We start from the raw sequence: 16,757 nt of genomic DNA on the forward strand, positions 1-16,757 counted from the left end.
TACACAAGTGGCCCCAAGCTCAGCCCTGCTCCTCTTCAGCTGCAAGAAGCAGCCAGGACTGAGCAGGTTTAACCACTGCAGCACTACTCCTCTGTGGTGACCTCACAGCTGGGAAGAGCAGATGGTCCCTTTGGTCCCCTTTCCATGAGCAGGGGTAAGGACAGGGAGACAGTGGACCATCCCACCTGCCTGGCTCTCTTCTGCATGGGCAGTGCCAGAGGTGCAGAGGAAAACCATTGGTATGTGTGCACGTGTACACACGCACGAGCTTGTGTGAGTATAACAATGCCTGCTACTACCAAAACTGTGGGAGCTGTGCCATCAAATTCACTGGAAATCAGGAGAGGTTCATCACTCGTATTTCTGGAGCAAACACCCCGCAGTGTAAAGCAGCCACAGCAGCAGCCCTGGCTCTGTGTTGTGTAGGGTGTGCTCTCTGGAAGAGCTGCGCCTCCAAGATCACATCTTCCCCTCGCACCAGCACGGTGCAGGTGGCAGTGACAGTGGATGGCTACACGCTCACTCAGTCTGCTGGCCAAACCACAATCTAGGATCTTGCCTGGCAAACACAGTAATTTTTGCATACCCTTTTTGGGTAGCTCACAGCCTTAAGTAGCAACCATTGCCAAAAGGGACTGAATAGTTAAAGAATGGTCAGGAACTCCTGCTGTGTTAACCCATCTTTGTTTTGAGTACACCTCAACCTAAACCAGGTTTTTTCCCCTCCAACGTTTTGCAAATGAGACTTAATGGACCTTTGGTGAACAAGCAAGACCACTTTTTTTTCATATTTTTTCCCCAATGAGGCCTGAAAAACTAATTGTAAGCAACATACACAGCCATCAAACTCCTTTCAAGCAACTTCCTTTTCCTCTCTCTCAGTTCCCATCAAGCCTTTGACGATACCTTAACAGTCCATCAAGATGTCTCAGCAGATCTGATAGCTTCTTCAGATGTTATATGCTTGAAGTCTTCTTCCAGGCCTGGGAAGTGTAATATATTCTGGAGCACATCTGATCCAAAGAAGCCACAGATCTTATAGGATAATTAAACAGCAGCCATCCAGTGGGAACTCCCAAGACCCGATGAAGTTTGTCTATGGATTTTATGGAATTATATCAAAGGGTCTGTTGCAGGGTAGCAACTGAGAAGTCACAAGGGAAAAAAAGGCAAGAAAAAGCCTGGGAATGGGGAACAATAGCAGCCAACCTCAGACAGGAAAGGTGAGGGAAGAAAAGCTAAATACATTATTGTATTTAACCGGGAAGGAAAGAAATGGCACAGGTCTGGTTAAGGGGCTTCATTAATGAGCTAGACTTCATTATGAAGATTAATTAGCAGGAGCTGCTAACATTCACCAAAAGTTCATACAGTCCCAAGTCCAAGAAGCAAACCCCAAAGTCATTCTGAAAAGAACTAAAACCAAAACAACTTGTTCAGCAGTTTGCATTTGGAAATGTCTTTAGAGGGACCCCACTGTGCTGTGATGAGCCAGTTTATCACAACTGGCTAGTGAGGCAATCCAACCAACAGGTTCCACCCTTAACTGCTCTTTCTCCTCTTAAATCACAGATTCAGAGAAGTTTAAAATGCTTTTTCTGTGCTCTTTCTTGCAGTTGAGAAGAACCACCAGTACAAAGAAAATGGAGTAATTTACCAGCATGTGCAGCTATGACATAACTCAAACAGCAGGAAACTGGACAATTTTACTATTTTGAAATAGCAAAGAAATCCCCACAACCCATGCAAGGCTTTAGAGTGGGATAATACTCTAACAAGTGATTTTTTATAACAGCCCTTTTTGGCTCCTGGACACTTTTGGCCTTAACAGTTTCCATCACTCTGCATCCAAGATTTTATGAGAAAACAGATGTTAGTTACTACCTTCTGTGCACCAAACTACACTTCTTTACTTGCAGCTGGTAATTGAAAGCACTGAGCAAACCTACACAAGTGGCCCCAAGCTCAGCCCTGCTCCTCTTCAGCTGCAAGAAGCAGCCAGGACTGAGCAGGTTTAACCACTGCAGCACTACTCCTCTGTGGTGACCTCACAGCTGGGAAGAGCAGATGGTCCCTTTGGTCCCCTTTCCATGAGCAGGGGTAAGGACAGGGAGACAGTGGACCATCCCACCTGCCTGGCTCTCTTCTGCATGGGCAGTGCCAGAGGTGCAGAGGAAAACCATTGGTATGTGTGCACGTGTACACACGCACGAGCTTGTGTGAGTATAACAATGCCTGCTACTACCAAAACTGTGGGAGCTGTGCCATCAAATTCACTGGAAATCAGGAGAGGTTCATCACTCGTATTTCTGGAGCAAACACCCCGCAGTGTAAAGCAGCCACAGCAGCAGCCCTGGCTCTGTGTTGTGTAGGGTGTGCTCTCTGGAAGAGCTGCGCCTCCAAGATCACATCTTCCCCTCGCACCAGCACGGTGCAGGTGGCAGTGACAGTGGATGGCTACACGCTCACTCAGTCTGCTGGCCAAACCACAATCTAGGATCTTGCCTGGCAAACACAGTAATTTTTGCATACCCTTTTTGGGTAGCTCACAGCCTTAAGTAGCAACCATTGCCAAAAGGGACTGAATAGTTAAAGAATGGTCAGGAACTCCTGCTGTGTTAACCCATCTTTGTTTTGAGTACACCTCAACCTAAACCAGGTTTTTTCCCCTCCAACGTTTTGCAAATGAGACTTAATGGACCTTTGGTGAACAAGCAAGACCACTTTTTTTTCATATTTTTTCCCCAATGAGGCCTGAAAAACTAATTGTAAGCAACATACACAGCCATCAAACTCCTTTCAAGCAACTTCCTTTTCCTCTCTCTCAGTTCCCATCAAGCCTTTGACGATACCTTAACAGTCCATCAAGATGTCTCAGCAGATCTGATAGCTTCTTCAGATGTTATATGCTTGAAGTCTTCTTCCAGGCCTGGGAAGTGTAATATATTCTGGAGCACATCTGATCCAAAGAAGCCACAGATCTTATAGGATAATTAAACAGCAGCCATCCAGTGGGAACTCCCAAGACCCGATGAAGTTTGTCTATGGATTTTATGGAATTATATCAAAGGGTCTGTTGCAGGGTAGCAACTGAGAAGTCACAAGGGAAAAAAAGGCAAGAAAAAGCCTGGGAATGGGGAACAATAGCAGCCAACCTCAGACAGGAAAGGTGAGGGAAGAAAAGCTAAATACATTATTGTATTTAACCGGGAAGGAAAGAAATGGCACAGGTCTGGTTAAGGGGAACATAAGTTTAAGAGGAAGCAACGGGCGGTGCCAGGGAATAAAAAGCATCTGCAGGGAACAGAGGAGAAAGGGAAGGGGAGGAGAAAGAAGAGGGAAAATATAAAATATAAGAGAGTCCATTTTAGCTAAGCATCTAAACATTTAAGCGTTTATATGATGGCATTCTCCAGCCTTGCTGAACTTTTGCATATCACGCCCTTCTTCAGCAGCTCTCTCTAATCTTTCAAAGGGAAGAGGAACAGACTCTTTTTGAAAGCAATTTCCAATCCTACTCCTCTGGAGCTACATGGCATTTTTAAAAACTGCTATATTTTTGCTTGACTAACATATATAATTTGCCAGTCAGGATTCTTTTCTTCAAGCTCTCACAACACAAGAGTTCACAGACCATCCAAGAGTTTTGTTTTAGATAGGTGTTTTTTTCACGTTTTTCTTTTTTCCCAAACTGACACCAAATACAACGTTTATAGAAAAAATGTCTCTTCTTATGAAAAATCGTGTATATATGGTTTAGTACTTTAGTAAGAGCAACTCACTCATTCCAGGCTCAGTCAGATAGCTGTAGCGCTTACGTAAAGCAAGGGAGACAAAGTTCTGGCGTCGGTCAGCTTTCTCCGTCTGCAACAAAACATAACGGTGTTTAGTGCCTTTAGTGCTGCTGTCCCCATCTGAACAGAGCAATCTTCAAACCTCAGTGGGACACATCCCCACAAGGGAGAAGGGAAGCTCCCGTTCCCCTTCAGGAAGGCATGCTGAAGCCAAATTTGGGCAAGCGGGCAGGGAATGGACAGAGCCGGTCTCCATTCCCGCCTGTCATGTAATGAGTGTCAGGCACCGTGGAGCGGGGAGCGGGGCTACCGGAGGTGGCAGAGACCTGCTGTGAATGACTACCCTTCTGGAGCAAGCAGGGAGGGGACTGCAACCCTAAGCCACGACCCCATGGCTTCATTCCTGCTCACAATGTCTCTACTTATGAGGTGGAAGGGCTTAGGTAGCAGATGTAGCTCATGATCCTGCCTTAATGTATCTCAATACTATTTTATCCCATTATCACTGAATAAACGGCTTCACACTACTAGAAATGGTATATTATTCATTCTCTGTAAAATAAACCACCTTTGGCTAGAAACAGGAGATCAACACAAAAGACTACAGATACAGACATAAAACATAAGAGTACAACTTAGACCCATCAAAAGTATTTCTCCCCAAATTAATCTGTCCTGAAAGCACATACACCACAATGTACACTGGCTTTAAAGTGAATACATTAAGGACAAAAAAGGCATGGGAGGGGATATTTTTAATAGGCACAAAATGCAAAGATGCAGATTAGAAAGCAGACTACTATTGCTAACTAATAAATCGCATTGTAAATAGCTGCATTCAGTGGCATAGCTGCCACTGTGATGCATGAATTTTAAAGGTCCTTCAGAGATCAGCTCACTTGATTATGTGGCTAAAAATATGGTTTGTTTAGAAAAAAACTATTGTTATAGCTGTATAATAGCTCACTGGGAACAAATCCTGTGGAGACAAAGTGATGCGGTCGCTGTTATTGTTTTTTAACATGTAAGGAGTGTTTTGATTATTTTCTTTTTTATTATTATTTTAATCAGCAGGTGGCTACTGTTATTTATTTGCCACTAGGAAGAGATGAAAACTTTGCTCCTATGTAAAATGGATAAATCTACGTAATTTGTTTTATAAGGGGATTTTATTTATTACTATCTGTAATAAGTGAAACCCACTCAGTTTCCTGACTATCCAATGTTGCAGTGTCTGGCAAACTGTGGGTTTTTAACCTGCAAATATCTGAGGTTTATTTGAAAATAGATTTGTACACAGTATTTAAAAATTGCTCTTGGCTATTTTGTTTTTTCAAAAGAATCCAGTTTATTTTCAGGAGTAAAATGTTATAGGCCACTATTGTGGCCTCACCAATACTTCTTTCCCTCACAGAAATACGAGTTACCAAAGCACTGGCAGTACTGCTCCAATGCTTGGTTTAATTTCATAATATATAATCATGTTTTTTCACATTTGTGCACTACTGCTGTTTTGCAACAGACTATCAGATGTTGAGGATATGGTTATTCTGTGGGTATCATTTCTATGCCATATTAAAAAAAGTTGTTTGTTTTTCTATAACATATTACTTTTCTTCACTAAATCTGAAGGAAATAAAAACAGAAGACAGTGTTTATATTACCTCATCATCTTGATCTGACTCTGTTTCCTTTTGGTCCCAAGATGCATTGCAGAGACAAGGAATATTATAATGGACAGCAGGGAAAAGAATATCAGGATATGAAAAGGACCAAATTGGGAGCACAAAATGCAAGCTGATTTATAAGGCAAAGCAAATCCAAAATGTCAACACAAAAGAAAAAAAAAATCTCACATCCAATGCAAATCAACATGTGACATTACTGAAAGCATAAACCTATGATTTGCAGGCTGAAGCATGAGCTGTAAACAGAATCATAAAAATTATAGGAACTTGACACCACAGTAACAAGAGACTTTAAAAGCGTTCTACATACAGGAAACCAATAAAACATAAATTTAAAAAGCCTTTATCATATTCCAAAGCATTCTCATTACTGGCATTTCACAGGGTTTCTTTATCACTAGCAGAAAAAAAAAAAAAGACAAAAACTAAAGGAGCAAAAATAAAATCAAACCAACCCTCAGGAAAATGTTTATTTTTTCTAACAAATACCTTTTTGTGTGCTGGCAGAGTGATATTCAAGTTACAAACAGCTGTTTGTGGCAGTCCTTTTGTAGTCTTTGGTTCTTTCAAAAATGATAGTCGACCACAAGGTTCCTGGCTGGTGTCTCTTACCTAGAAAAGAAATTTTAGAACATTGTAGTAATATGTAGTATTTCAGATACCTAGAGGAGGTTTCTGGAAAGTTCCTCAGAGTTTCTTTCTGCAAGAAGCTATCTAATGCATAAAGACCAATGTCACTGAGCTGGAGCTCAGCCTGAGGTGCTGAAGGAGAAAAAGTGATAACATTAAAGAGTGAGATCAGCCTGAAGCACTCTGATGATAAATCCAAGCAAAACAAGATGTTGAATGAATCCAACCAGACAGTTTTACACCGGGACAATACTGAGAGAATTTTTCTGCTCGCCTTTTTTTTTTTTTTCTACCATGTTTTGCATTTGTGCTCACCAAAGTACTTTAAAACTTCTTTGCATGGCAGCTATGATAAGGCTAAGAGAAGGAAAGTGAGCATCCATTCATGGTAATTTAGAGATGAACAGTCTGTGCACATTTTTTTGGAGGCTGCTCTGCTGTACAGTATGTTTTTCAATGCAGCTCTGTTGCTGAGTCCCCGGGAAATAGTGATTTACTGGGAGTACTCTGGAGGTCTAACTTGAGATATGGTTTTAATAAAAAGTTGTGAATCCATATCACGGTTATTCTGGTCCCAGCTCTGCCAGCAGGTCTTTTGTGGCTCCATGCAAAGTACCCTCTCCATGTTATTCACATATTAAACAATGACACCTACAACCTTGAGGCAAGTTAGTCCTACTAGGCTGAAAAAGCGTTATCATAGGGGGAAAAAAAGAATCCCAAACATCAGCAGAAATATTTGGCATGTTTTGCTTTTACCTTGATAGAGAATGGCAGTCTATTTTCTTTGAATGCAAAAAAATTAAAAACAAGCTGCTGTCCTCCTTTAGTCAAAGGGGCCAGATTTCCATAGCAATCAACATAAATAGGTTTTCCTTCCAGAACCTACCAAAGCAAAAATAAAAGTCAATAAAACCTCTTTTCATATAGATCCATACACATAAGTATATCATGATTTCCCCCATCATAGTTCCTGAATTTAGCACAAGTCCCCATTCAGACAAAATTCAACAACAAATTAGAACATCACTGTGTATTATTGCAAGGTGTTAGGAGGGCAGGCAGTTCAGGAAACTGTGAGCTACATGAGTGGCTTTTCTGGTGTAAGACCATGTAGATTTCCTTCAAGACACCATGGGTTGGTGACTACATATTCACCACAACATATTCACCACAAACCAGCCCTACTCAGGACTCTGTGTCTGAGGGGCCAATGAGAGGAAATTCCAGGTCAGCCATCTACAAAGCCCAACCAGGGCTACTCCACACCAGTGTGTGCAAAACCCACTACTGACTGGTCTGGGGCATCCATCTGGAGTCACGTCCTCGCGCTCCCCTCGCCTTGTCCTTTTTTGGCCTCCTTTCAAGAAATTTTTTGACACAGCTTTGCTGTGAACCTCTATTTAACTGGCTTTATAGCAGCTTTTGCAAGACTACTTGGAAAACACATTGTCCATTTACAAGGAGGAAGCCGGCTGAGTAAGAAATATACCTCAATATCTTTGCTTCTTGCAACTTCTTCGAAGTTCTCTTGTTGCTCCAAAGTTTTGTCCACTTTGTCATCAGTCATGCAGAAGCAACGCAAATTGGATTCCACAGGGTCATTCATTTTGGCAAATATCACAAACTTTGCCATATAAGGAACGCATATTAATTCTCTATAAAGCTGTGTTGCCAGCCCAACAGTCTCTAGTACTTGATGGCAGTCTGCGAGCCAAAATCTGAGTGTGAAAAAGCAAACCATTAAATCAACTTTTCATTATGCTCAAACATTCTTTAAGCCTGTAAAGAGAAACCATGAGCAGTGATCCTTAGCCATTTTGCATGCATATTGTGCTTGCTGACTTCCCAAAGCTGTCATTTTCCTTCCACTTTCAGTGGTTCTTTAACTATCCAAAAATGGGCAGTGAAATATTGATATACTTATTTGACCCTTCTCACACTGGTATCTCATAAAACTGTCTATTTTAAGCCTCATTTGAAGCCAGAATGGGGAAACTTTATTTCTTGTGACCATACACCACGTGCTAATGCTTCACTGTACATCTGATTTGCTAAAACAACCTCCTTGATAACACACATAAACAGCAAAATCACATCTCCCATACAGATTGAAACCTAGTATGCCCAAAGTGAAGTTTCCCAAAGAGACAGATGTTATACTGTTATTTTATCATTTTATGATTAAGAAGTTGACAACAATTTTGATACAAGCTATAAATATTTTAACTTGTGGGTTTTACGAGTCTTTCCCACAATATTTCAGCCCCAATCTATTTGGCTCTTCCAGCAATTCTCTCTCTTTGTAAAGCTTTTTATAGGTGCAAATGTTATGTACTGAATGATAAACTCTTTATCTGGCATACCATGAATTTTCTCTACTGGGATGTATGATTTATACAGATCCTGTTGAATGTCTCCAATCAGTATCTAAGTCCAGTAAATCCAGCAAAATTAATTTCAAAGCGTGATTTTTTTTGGCAAATGATATTTTGTGAATGTAACTTTATGTAATTTTTCAGCTAAAAACTCACACCTAGAAACTGAATGTCTCTAACTTTTTAAACAAATACATTTTTATGAATCTCCCCCTTTTTTAATTAAATAAGCATTTTACATTTTCCCTTTCTGTTGCTGTTTGCGGAAAACCAAACCCGTGTGGTACTGCAGCCTTTAGAGAAACAGCATGTGTGATTGCCAGGAGACATCACCGCAGTAAAAAAGGCCAGGACAAAGCTTCACGTGCAACCCCGGGTGTGTGGGATGCTGATATATAGTGACAAAGAAGCATCTGGTCCATTACTGCTTCAGCAGTCTTGCAAAAGACTTACAGAAAGCCAAAAAACAACCCCACAACTATGCACTTTGTTAAGCAAAACTACTCCCTGGGTGCCTTTGGCAAGCTGTGTTACCATACCTGGCTGAAACATTGGTTGTGAATGAGACACAGTCGTTTGAGAACGTCAGTGGAGTGGTGCCTGTGATATCCTCCCACTGCGCAGGTGAAGTGCCTCCTACGTAAAGATAAACCATGGGGATTTTCTTTCAAACACCAAGCAGACTACATCAGAATATACCTATCTTAAGTTATTTTGCTTCACACATAAAAGGAGAGCCTAGACAACAACATTCTCCAGCAGCTGAGATGTGTTATATGCTACGTCACATGTTACACACCAGAAACTGATGCTGATGTAAGCAAAGTAGATACCCACAAGTCAACAGCAAACCCTGCCTTGATATCCGCTAGGACACAATTATTTCTGCAAACTACTGATAACCATGTTTAATAGTCAAGGCTGAAATTCTTTGTACTGGCTAAATATAAAATAACATTTAATATCTGTTAGCAGAGTTCTTTTACGATGGCATGAGACCAGATTCAAGGCCCAGGGAACCAGTGGGAGCCTTTCAAATGACCTCAGCTGGCTTTGCTCAGAAGAACTGATCTGAACTCTACTGGACCGAGCACACCAATGTTCCCTTACTGGAAAGCACAAGTTGTACAGTTATGAGAGTGAGCACAGAGACATTGCTGTCACAGAAACCTTTGCAAAGAGCATGATTTTGTCTAACCTGTAATGCTACATAGAAGTCGAAGGCTGGGTGTCATGTCTCCTTTGTACCCGTTGGTTACACCTTCTCCTGACGGAGGCGGCACAGGAATTGTCATGGTTATTGGTTTATGGAATTTTCTTCTTCTTGGCTCCACAGTGACAATGGGACTGAATGTTGCTTTGTTTCCAAGGATTTTTTTGACAATCTCCTCTGGAACTGGTTGAGCCTGTCAACACAGGGAAAGTATTTAAACTCGAACTACGAATTGGTTGTAGATATGCCAAACTGTTTTCCAAAAGATAACTCAATTTTCCTTTATTTTCTGTAGGGTTTTATTTCTTTTTTTTTTTTCCCAGCAGCCTTCTCCTATAGCTCTCAAAGGTGATTATTAGTACAATCCGTTCTTAGTATTTTTCTCAACAACCCATAGCTACCTTTTAGAGCAAAACTCCAAATCTCAGAAGGTTGCCTGCAGTATTTCCTAACAGATTTTCAGAGCATGTTTGGGTTTGTTCTTAATTTACAGTGATGGGTGATATTAAATACAATTTCAAAATGCAAAAAGAGGTCTATTTTGCTGGCAGATTCTTGAGAAGTGAGGACTAGACACTCTGTCTCGGAGATGCTGAGCAATTCTCACATCTTTGCCAAACATAAATCCATGCTCCTGAGGAACACTGTGTACTCCAACTTACCTCTGTCCTCAGTGCTTCCTATGCTACTCTGCTCTTGATTATTACAAAAAAAATACTGCTTTGGGTCAAATTCACATAGAATGCATTAAGCTATATCAGAACTACAAGTAAATTTCAGACTTATTATCTCCATTTTGTACCTTGAAAGGTTTCCTAACTTTATACATGGGAAGAATGGAAACATAGCCAATAAAGGAAGAAATGCCTTTTTTTTTTAAAAAAAAAATCTTTCAAGTCTGCTTCAATCAGGCTGACCAGTGACTTGATGCATTATTTGAACTGCACAATGTATTGATAAGCATGGAATATGATAGCTACATTGCAATCTCAGCAGTGACAACACTGCATATGGAAATGTGCTTCCTTCACACTAGAGCGCTCTGGAAAGGCAGCTCTATAACCATAACAGCAGAGCTTCCATTTTCTCAAGATTAATCACCTTTAGATGTGAAATATCATTAACAGATTAAAAATGTTCCAGTGTGAATTCCAAGCACTGGAATCCAAACCAGCATCCTTATTTCATGAACCCATCAGACTTGTCAGGTTATTAAGTAATTTTAAGTGATAATTAACAGAACTCAAAGAAAAAAATGCCTCCTACAGAATATTTCTCCACTTTATGTGCAGCTTGTGTAAGGAGAGTTGAAGCTATTAGCTCTTCCCAGATTCTATCCGTTGCTGGAAACACCAATGGTGAATGTCCTAAGCTACAACAGATGTATATATGGGAGGTCTTTGACCCAGCAGCAGCTGGCAAACAGCTGCACAAACTCCTTACCAAACACATTCCTATGGCAAAGGGCAGCCCAGTGACACCAATCACAAGCTGCTGTGGGCCACAGGAGGCTGGGACTGCACAGTGGCTGTGCAGCTCATAGCTGCTGGCAGCCACAGCCCTGGGGAAGATGGCAGACAGTATCACTGATGCTGTGGTGGATCCAGGCCTTTGCTTTTTCTCTCTATTCTTCAGATGCTAAGCAATATTTGAGGTGATGATAAAAGAGGAGCTGGGCTTTTGCCATGGGGAGGAAGAGAGTGAATCACTCATACCAGAGGGGCAGAGAGGCAGAGAGTGTGCCCAGCCAGCCACGCGCCAGCGCAGGTCTCAGATGTGAGTACCTTGCAGCCCACTACTACGGAGCAGCAGGCTCCTCAGCTGCAAGCCTCAGGCATTAGGCCCAACGATGCGTTTGTAGACGTTGCAGAAATGAACACAAGGGCAGCTTTACCTGGAGCCCCACGCGGATTCTTTTGGTCAGAGCACCCTCGGGGAAGGACGCCTGGACGCGCGGCACCGTCGTGCTGCTCAGCACCCCGCCCTCCGGCCCGATCTGGTTACTCTCCTGCTTGATTCTCGAAACCACAGCAAAGTACTGAGGGAAATCCTTTGTGACGATCCTGCAGATACGCTTCTTCTCTAGCTCCTCAACACTGTCCAGCTCTGGTGGGAGAAAACAGTTAAAATAATCCCTCGTTACTTGCCCAGGTTTATACCAGACACACCTGTGAGTGTGAGGTTTTGAATATGCCTTAAAATGCTTAAGAAGTGATGGGTTTTTTTTATTTACTACAGGAGAAAAAAAAATATTAAATGCTATTAATTATGAAGTTTTGGGTTGCTCTGTGAACTTTTGCATAAATCTTGACAATGAAGGCCAACAGCACCGGGCAGACAGATCTCTAGGACAACTAAGCACTAGGGTGTGACAGTCTCTGGAGCAGCAGCTGCCTTAGGATGGCAGGTTTGTCACATGGCATGGGAGTCCAAGGAGGTCTGAAGGAGATGGTCAAGCTTCTTTACTCTCTCATCTATACCTGGAAGTACACAAGTGCACTGATCTGTCTGTGCACACCTTCACAAGACATTTATTTCCAGTCTCTTCCCTCACATAGCTCCAACATGCAGAAAACCACAGTTCATGAGCTATTCGACTTCACATCAAGTGTGCAATCCAGAATTTGCCTAGCTAAGGTAGTTGAGAAACTTATCCCAGGCTGCCATCCACAGAATCCTGACCAGACACTGAGCTCTCCAGTAAACTGTGGATATGACATAGCTCTGTCTGCCAGCACTGCCAGTGAAGCCATAGCAAGGATCCCTTCCCACATCAGGTTTTCAGCCATTCAGGTATCAGCCCCAAAGTAACTGCATTGTGCTCCTCACTTCCTAGAGAAACTTAATACATCCTCAGAGATAACCGGAACAGAAACAGCTCATCAACAATTAGTGGTCTCGGCCACATTCCCAGCTTGTAGGGTCACAAGGGCTCAGAAAGGTGCATAGAGTATCTGCCTATATTACCTAATCAATTAAGTAGATGACAGACATGTATGCACTGAGGAAAACTCTGTGATATATCACAAATATAACTAATTATGCAACTATATGCATGTATGTGTATATACATATGTACTAATGAAATCCCTGTGATGTAAACACTATCACAAATGGAGACAATTACACAACTGTCAGGCATTTTTCCTGGAAATTCTTGCACTTGGCCTTTTTAGCTATTGTAGCACTCTTATTTGTCTCCTTAAAAAGGCACTACATTCCTAAAGAAGAAAGTTTGTTCCTTGAAAGATGACATTTCTATCAGATGCATCAAGAGAAAGCAGGAGGACCAGAAATGGTACTAAGACAAAAGTCGTTTGTATAATTCTTTACTTTATGTGGCTGAGACATTTTCCTCCTCTGAATATGTAAGCTCAATTACAGCTCCAAAAGAATTAGAATATAAATTCGGTTAAATGTCAGTTTTCCATTTTAAAACTTTCAGTAGCCTACCTGAGTAGGTAATTTGGATTAATTGCACGGTGTTGCTGTGGATCACGCGTAGCTACCAGAAGAGGGTTAATTCCTTATCATAATGTCAGTTTCCATTTACTCTGAGATTGGTATCTGAAGCCCTCTAATGAATTAGGTATTCTGCCTCTGGAAGCAACGCTTGTGCGGGAAACTAACTGGATTCTTAAACTCCCAGGCAGGTATAATCTTGACTGGTAAATCCTATGCATTCTCCTGGTTGTTGCTAGAGCCTAAACCCACTGTAAAATGCTCACAGAGATGAAGGATAATTAAAATTCTCCTGAAGTAGAAAATTAGTGGTTTATATAAGAATATTTTAAAATCCTTTGAGCCTGGCAGGTGCTCTCCTTTTGAGGAGAAAGAAGATGTGAAGATTAGAGTGGCAGAACAGCAGGCAGGGATGGAGGGGAGTCGGACTATATATAGGGAGATTATGTTTGGATAATACATATGTAAGCTTCTATATGAAGTTGCCCTCTAACACAAAAAAAGAAAAAGATGATGAGCAATGAAGCCACCTCTCTGGCTGCCATGAGAAATGCAGCATTAGCATGTCAGAATTAATGAAACAAGGAAAACTAGTCCTGGGAGAGGTCACGTTTCCTGAACACACCTCATGCGTTTTACAGAAAGAGCTGCCATCATTACTATTTTCCTCAGTTGCTGACACTTCATTCCTATGCAATGTGTTTCAGTTAAAAACTCAAATCTCAAAGGATTTTTTGTTTGCTTGGTTGGGTTCTGTGTGTTTAGGTGTTTTTTTTTAACCACAGAGAAGTATGCTATACACCTCATCTTACAGATAAGAGATGGCAAAGCAGAAAGGTTAGTGGCAAAACCGGGCAGTGCCAGTCACACAGAGCTGACCCTGTCACTGTGCAGAGACTGAGAGGTGGGATGAGCACAGGACACCAATTTCCCTTCATACAGAGATGTGCCCATCGAGGAATTGTTGCACTAAAAGTGGGGCACCCAGGAGGCAGCACTCACAAAAGTACAGGAGATGGATGGGGGCAGAAAGAGCACATGGGAAGGGACAACAAGAAGCCAAGGGCAGTGAGACCTGTCTTAAAAATGCTGATAACTAGACCCACCCTCCCAGCTTCAGTATTTCATGTACATAACGAGATGGTCTCAGTTCTATGAGGAGGTTTCATCCTCAAAGGCAGCAATGTCCTTTATGTCTATTTTCGCACAGTCTCTTATTTTGCCATTCACAACATGAAATATAACAGCAATATGTTTTAAAACTTTTCTTGGAAATGTGGCAAAATCACTGCAGAGTGATTTATGGTGGCATTTTAAATTTCAAGCATAAACAAGGTCACACTCTGGTTTGATCTGTAGATTCAAAGAAGTATTTATGTAAAAACTCCTGCTTCCCATCTGAAACCACACTGTGCAGCTGCAAGCATATTGTGGCCACAAATATTTGCATTTCTTGGCTCACTCACTAGTTTGCAAATCCCTTTCAAAAGATGAGCTGCCCCCATGTGTGCGTTTATGCCCACGATTTGTCTACAGGTACCTCTGAAGGGCGCAGGAATTTAAAAAGCAAACACAAGCTAGAGCTAAAAGGAGCCTGTCTGAAAACGTGGCCTATTTACCAATTACAAGACAGAGAGAGTCTTCCTAAAAAAATAAATTAATTTTAGAAAATATTTTACTTGATTCAAGTTTAAATAAATGTAATATGGCCAAGAGCTGTGAAATGCCACTCTTGTGTTTGGAACCAAACTCCTCCTCGCCTAAAAATGCCAAGTTCCTTGTATTCCCTCAGCCCTGTGTTTGCCTAATTATACACCATCTTTAGAATAAAAACTACTTAAGCAGAAATCTGACGGCACCAAGGTAAAAACTGACTCTTTACATCAGGGTTCATTGTTCTTTCGTGATAACAAAAGCAAAGTTCTGCTATTATTTAATCCCTCATTCAGTGCCCTGAAGGGTTGCCTCCTGCTCTGGATTATTGTGAGTCTGAAATGAGGTTTTCCAGCAGATGGTGCTGCTTCCAGTAAAGAACAGCAGGTTTTCAGCAGTCCCCATGGAGGGCGAGGAGCAAAGACGTCCTCGCTCTCATCCCCGCTAGCTAAACGGGAGAGCAAAACAGGAAAAACAAAACAGAGAAGCAGACTGCATCTTTAAAAATTCAGTGTATTAAGGAGCTGGGAATAAAAATCTGATTGCCCTCCTTTCAGTATACAGATAGGAAAGAACTAGTGAATCACAGCAGGTCTAACACAAAACGGACCAGCTGCTTTCGACAGAAAAACAGGCACTCCTGCAGCATGTTAGAGCATTCAGATATGACTGGGCAGATGAATTTTGTGCAAAGACACTCTAAACTTCTAGAAATGACTGTCAGTGTGCTGCTTTCTATTTCAATTAAAGATTGCTTCTGCCTCTAGAGTTCATACCTGGAATAAAACTTCTTCCAAAGTTATGGCTTCTGAGATGCAAGATATTGCTTCAGAGCCAAGACTAACTGTGGTATTTTGTAACAAACCAGTAAAAGTTTAGATATTTTTTTTAATCTTTTAATTCTACAATTTTTTAATTTTATGTCTTTGCTTAGAAGACCTTTTACACAGAAAAGGTATCATTTAGTTGGAGCAGAATTTTGTCAAGGCCCTTGTAACTACTTTAATGCAGGGGCTTTCGTTTTGTTTTGTTTCCCTAACTAGAGAAGGATTAACCTAAAATGAACTGAACAAATAATCAACACAATGCTCTGGGTGTGTCTACAGTATTTTTTCTCCTTTCCCTCTCATAAGTGATTGCCTGGATTGGTAAATGGCATTTCTGTGGCTTGGCTTTTAAGGTGTCAAATATTTTCCCTCTAAGGGAATAGTCCAGTATCCCTCATACTTTCTGTGATTCGCTGGCTGTACGTACAGCCGCTGACCTCAAACAGCAGTCCCCAGGAGGGAAGAGCCACCTGAAACCACCAACAGGTCTCTGCTGTACTCCCACTCCAGTTGTTTGGCTCCAAATTGTGAGGCTTATTATTTTAGGCTGTAAGTACTGAGGGCTTCATGCCCACTTCTCTCAAAGTGTTATTTATTTATTGAGCTCTCTTCTCTGTAAAATGTGAATTTATCCATATGGCACCTCTGGAGAGCTCTTTCATAAGTGATGCAAGTTGGAGCACTTTAGAACAGTGTTTTTATGCCCAGATTTCCTATTCCAAAATTGAGCTAAGCTCAGTTTGGAAAACACATGAAGCAAATAAGCAAGCTGCTGGTCACCTCTGACCATCTCACCACTGACAGACACTGATACTTCACCCAAATGCCAAATTATTACTCCCTATCTCATGATAGCATGCAGAGAAGGAAGGGGTGGTGGTGGGATTTTTCTTTTAGAAAGGCTGCCAATACTGCCTTCCATCCTGAATCAATTCTTCCCCAAGCAATACTATCCTGAGCCATGCTCACTCTTTTGCCTGTTCCCCTGCTTTTAGGTAGCCTTCTGTGATGAGGTTTATTGTATTTTTCCAAACCCACTGCCCCAACATTTTTTGTGTTTCTGCCTACTGCTTGATTGGTTCTATTACATTTGTTTCAAAATAAATAGCTAC

At 41.5% G+C, this 16,757-nt stretch overlaps 1 protein-coding gene across 11 annotated transcripts in view; it reads right to left on the reverse strand.

Moving 5' to 3' along the window:
* Positions 1 to 16,757, reverse strand: part of ANK3 (ankyrin 3, node of Ranvier (ankyrin G)) — a 208,697-nt gene that overhangs the window by 37,518 nt on the left and 154,422 nt on the right. For 7 of the 11 annotated variants that reach the window (XM_014940420.1, XM_014940417.1, XM_014940415.1 and 4 more), the window contains 8 exons: positions 11,598 to 11,809; positions 9,689 to 9,896; positions 9,030 to 9,126; positions 7,605 to 7,833; positions 6,872 to 6,997; positions 5,972 to 6,094; positions 5,459 to 5,485; positions 3,783 to 3,864 (listed from right to left, as the gene is read on the reverse strand). In XM_014940420.1, coding sequence (XP_014795906.1) covers positions 3,783 to 3,864; positions 5,459 to 5,485; positions 5,972 to 6,094; positions 6,872 to 6,997; positions 7,605 to 7,833; positions 9,030 to 9,126; positions 9,689 to 9,896; positions 11,598 to 11,809 — 1,104 coding nt within the window. The remainder of the gene's footprint in view (positions 1 to 3,782; positions 3,865 to 5,458; positions 5,486 to 5,971; positions 6,095 to 6,871; positions 6,998 to 7,604; positions 7,834 to 9,029; positions 9,127 to 9,688; positions 9,897 to 11,597; positions 11,810 to 16,757) is intronic. The other 4 variants (XM_014940419.1, XM_014940416.1, XM_014940414.1 and 1 more) reach the window with 1 other exon arrangement.

The sequence above is a fragment of the Calidris pugnax genome, unplaced genomic scaffold (genome assembly GCF_001431845.1).
Source record: "Calidris pugnax isolate Ruff unplaced genomic scaffold, ASM143184v1 scaffold39, whole genome shotgun sequence".
NCBI lineage: Eukaryota > Metazoa > Chordata > Aves > Charadriiformes > Scolopacidae > Calidris > Calidris pugnax.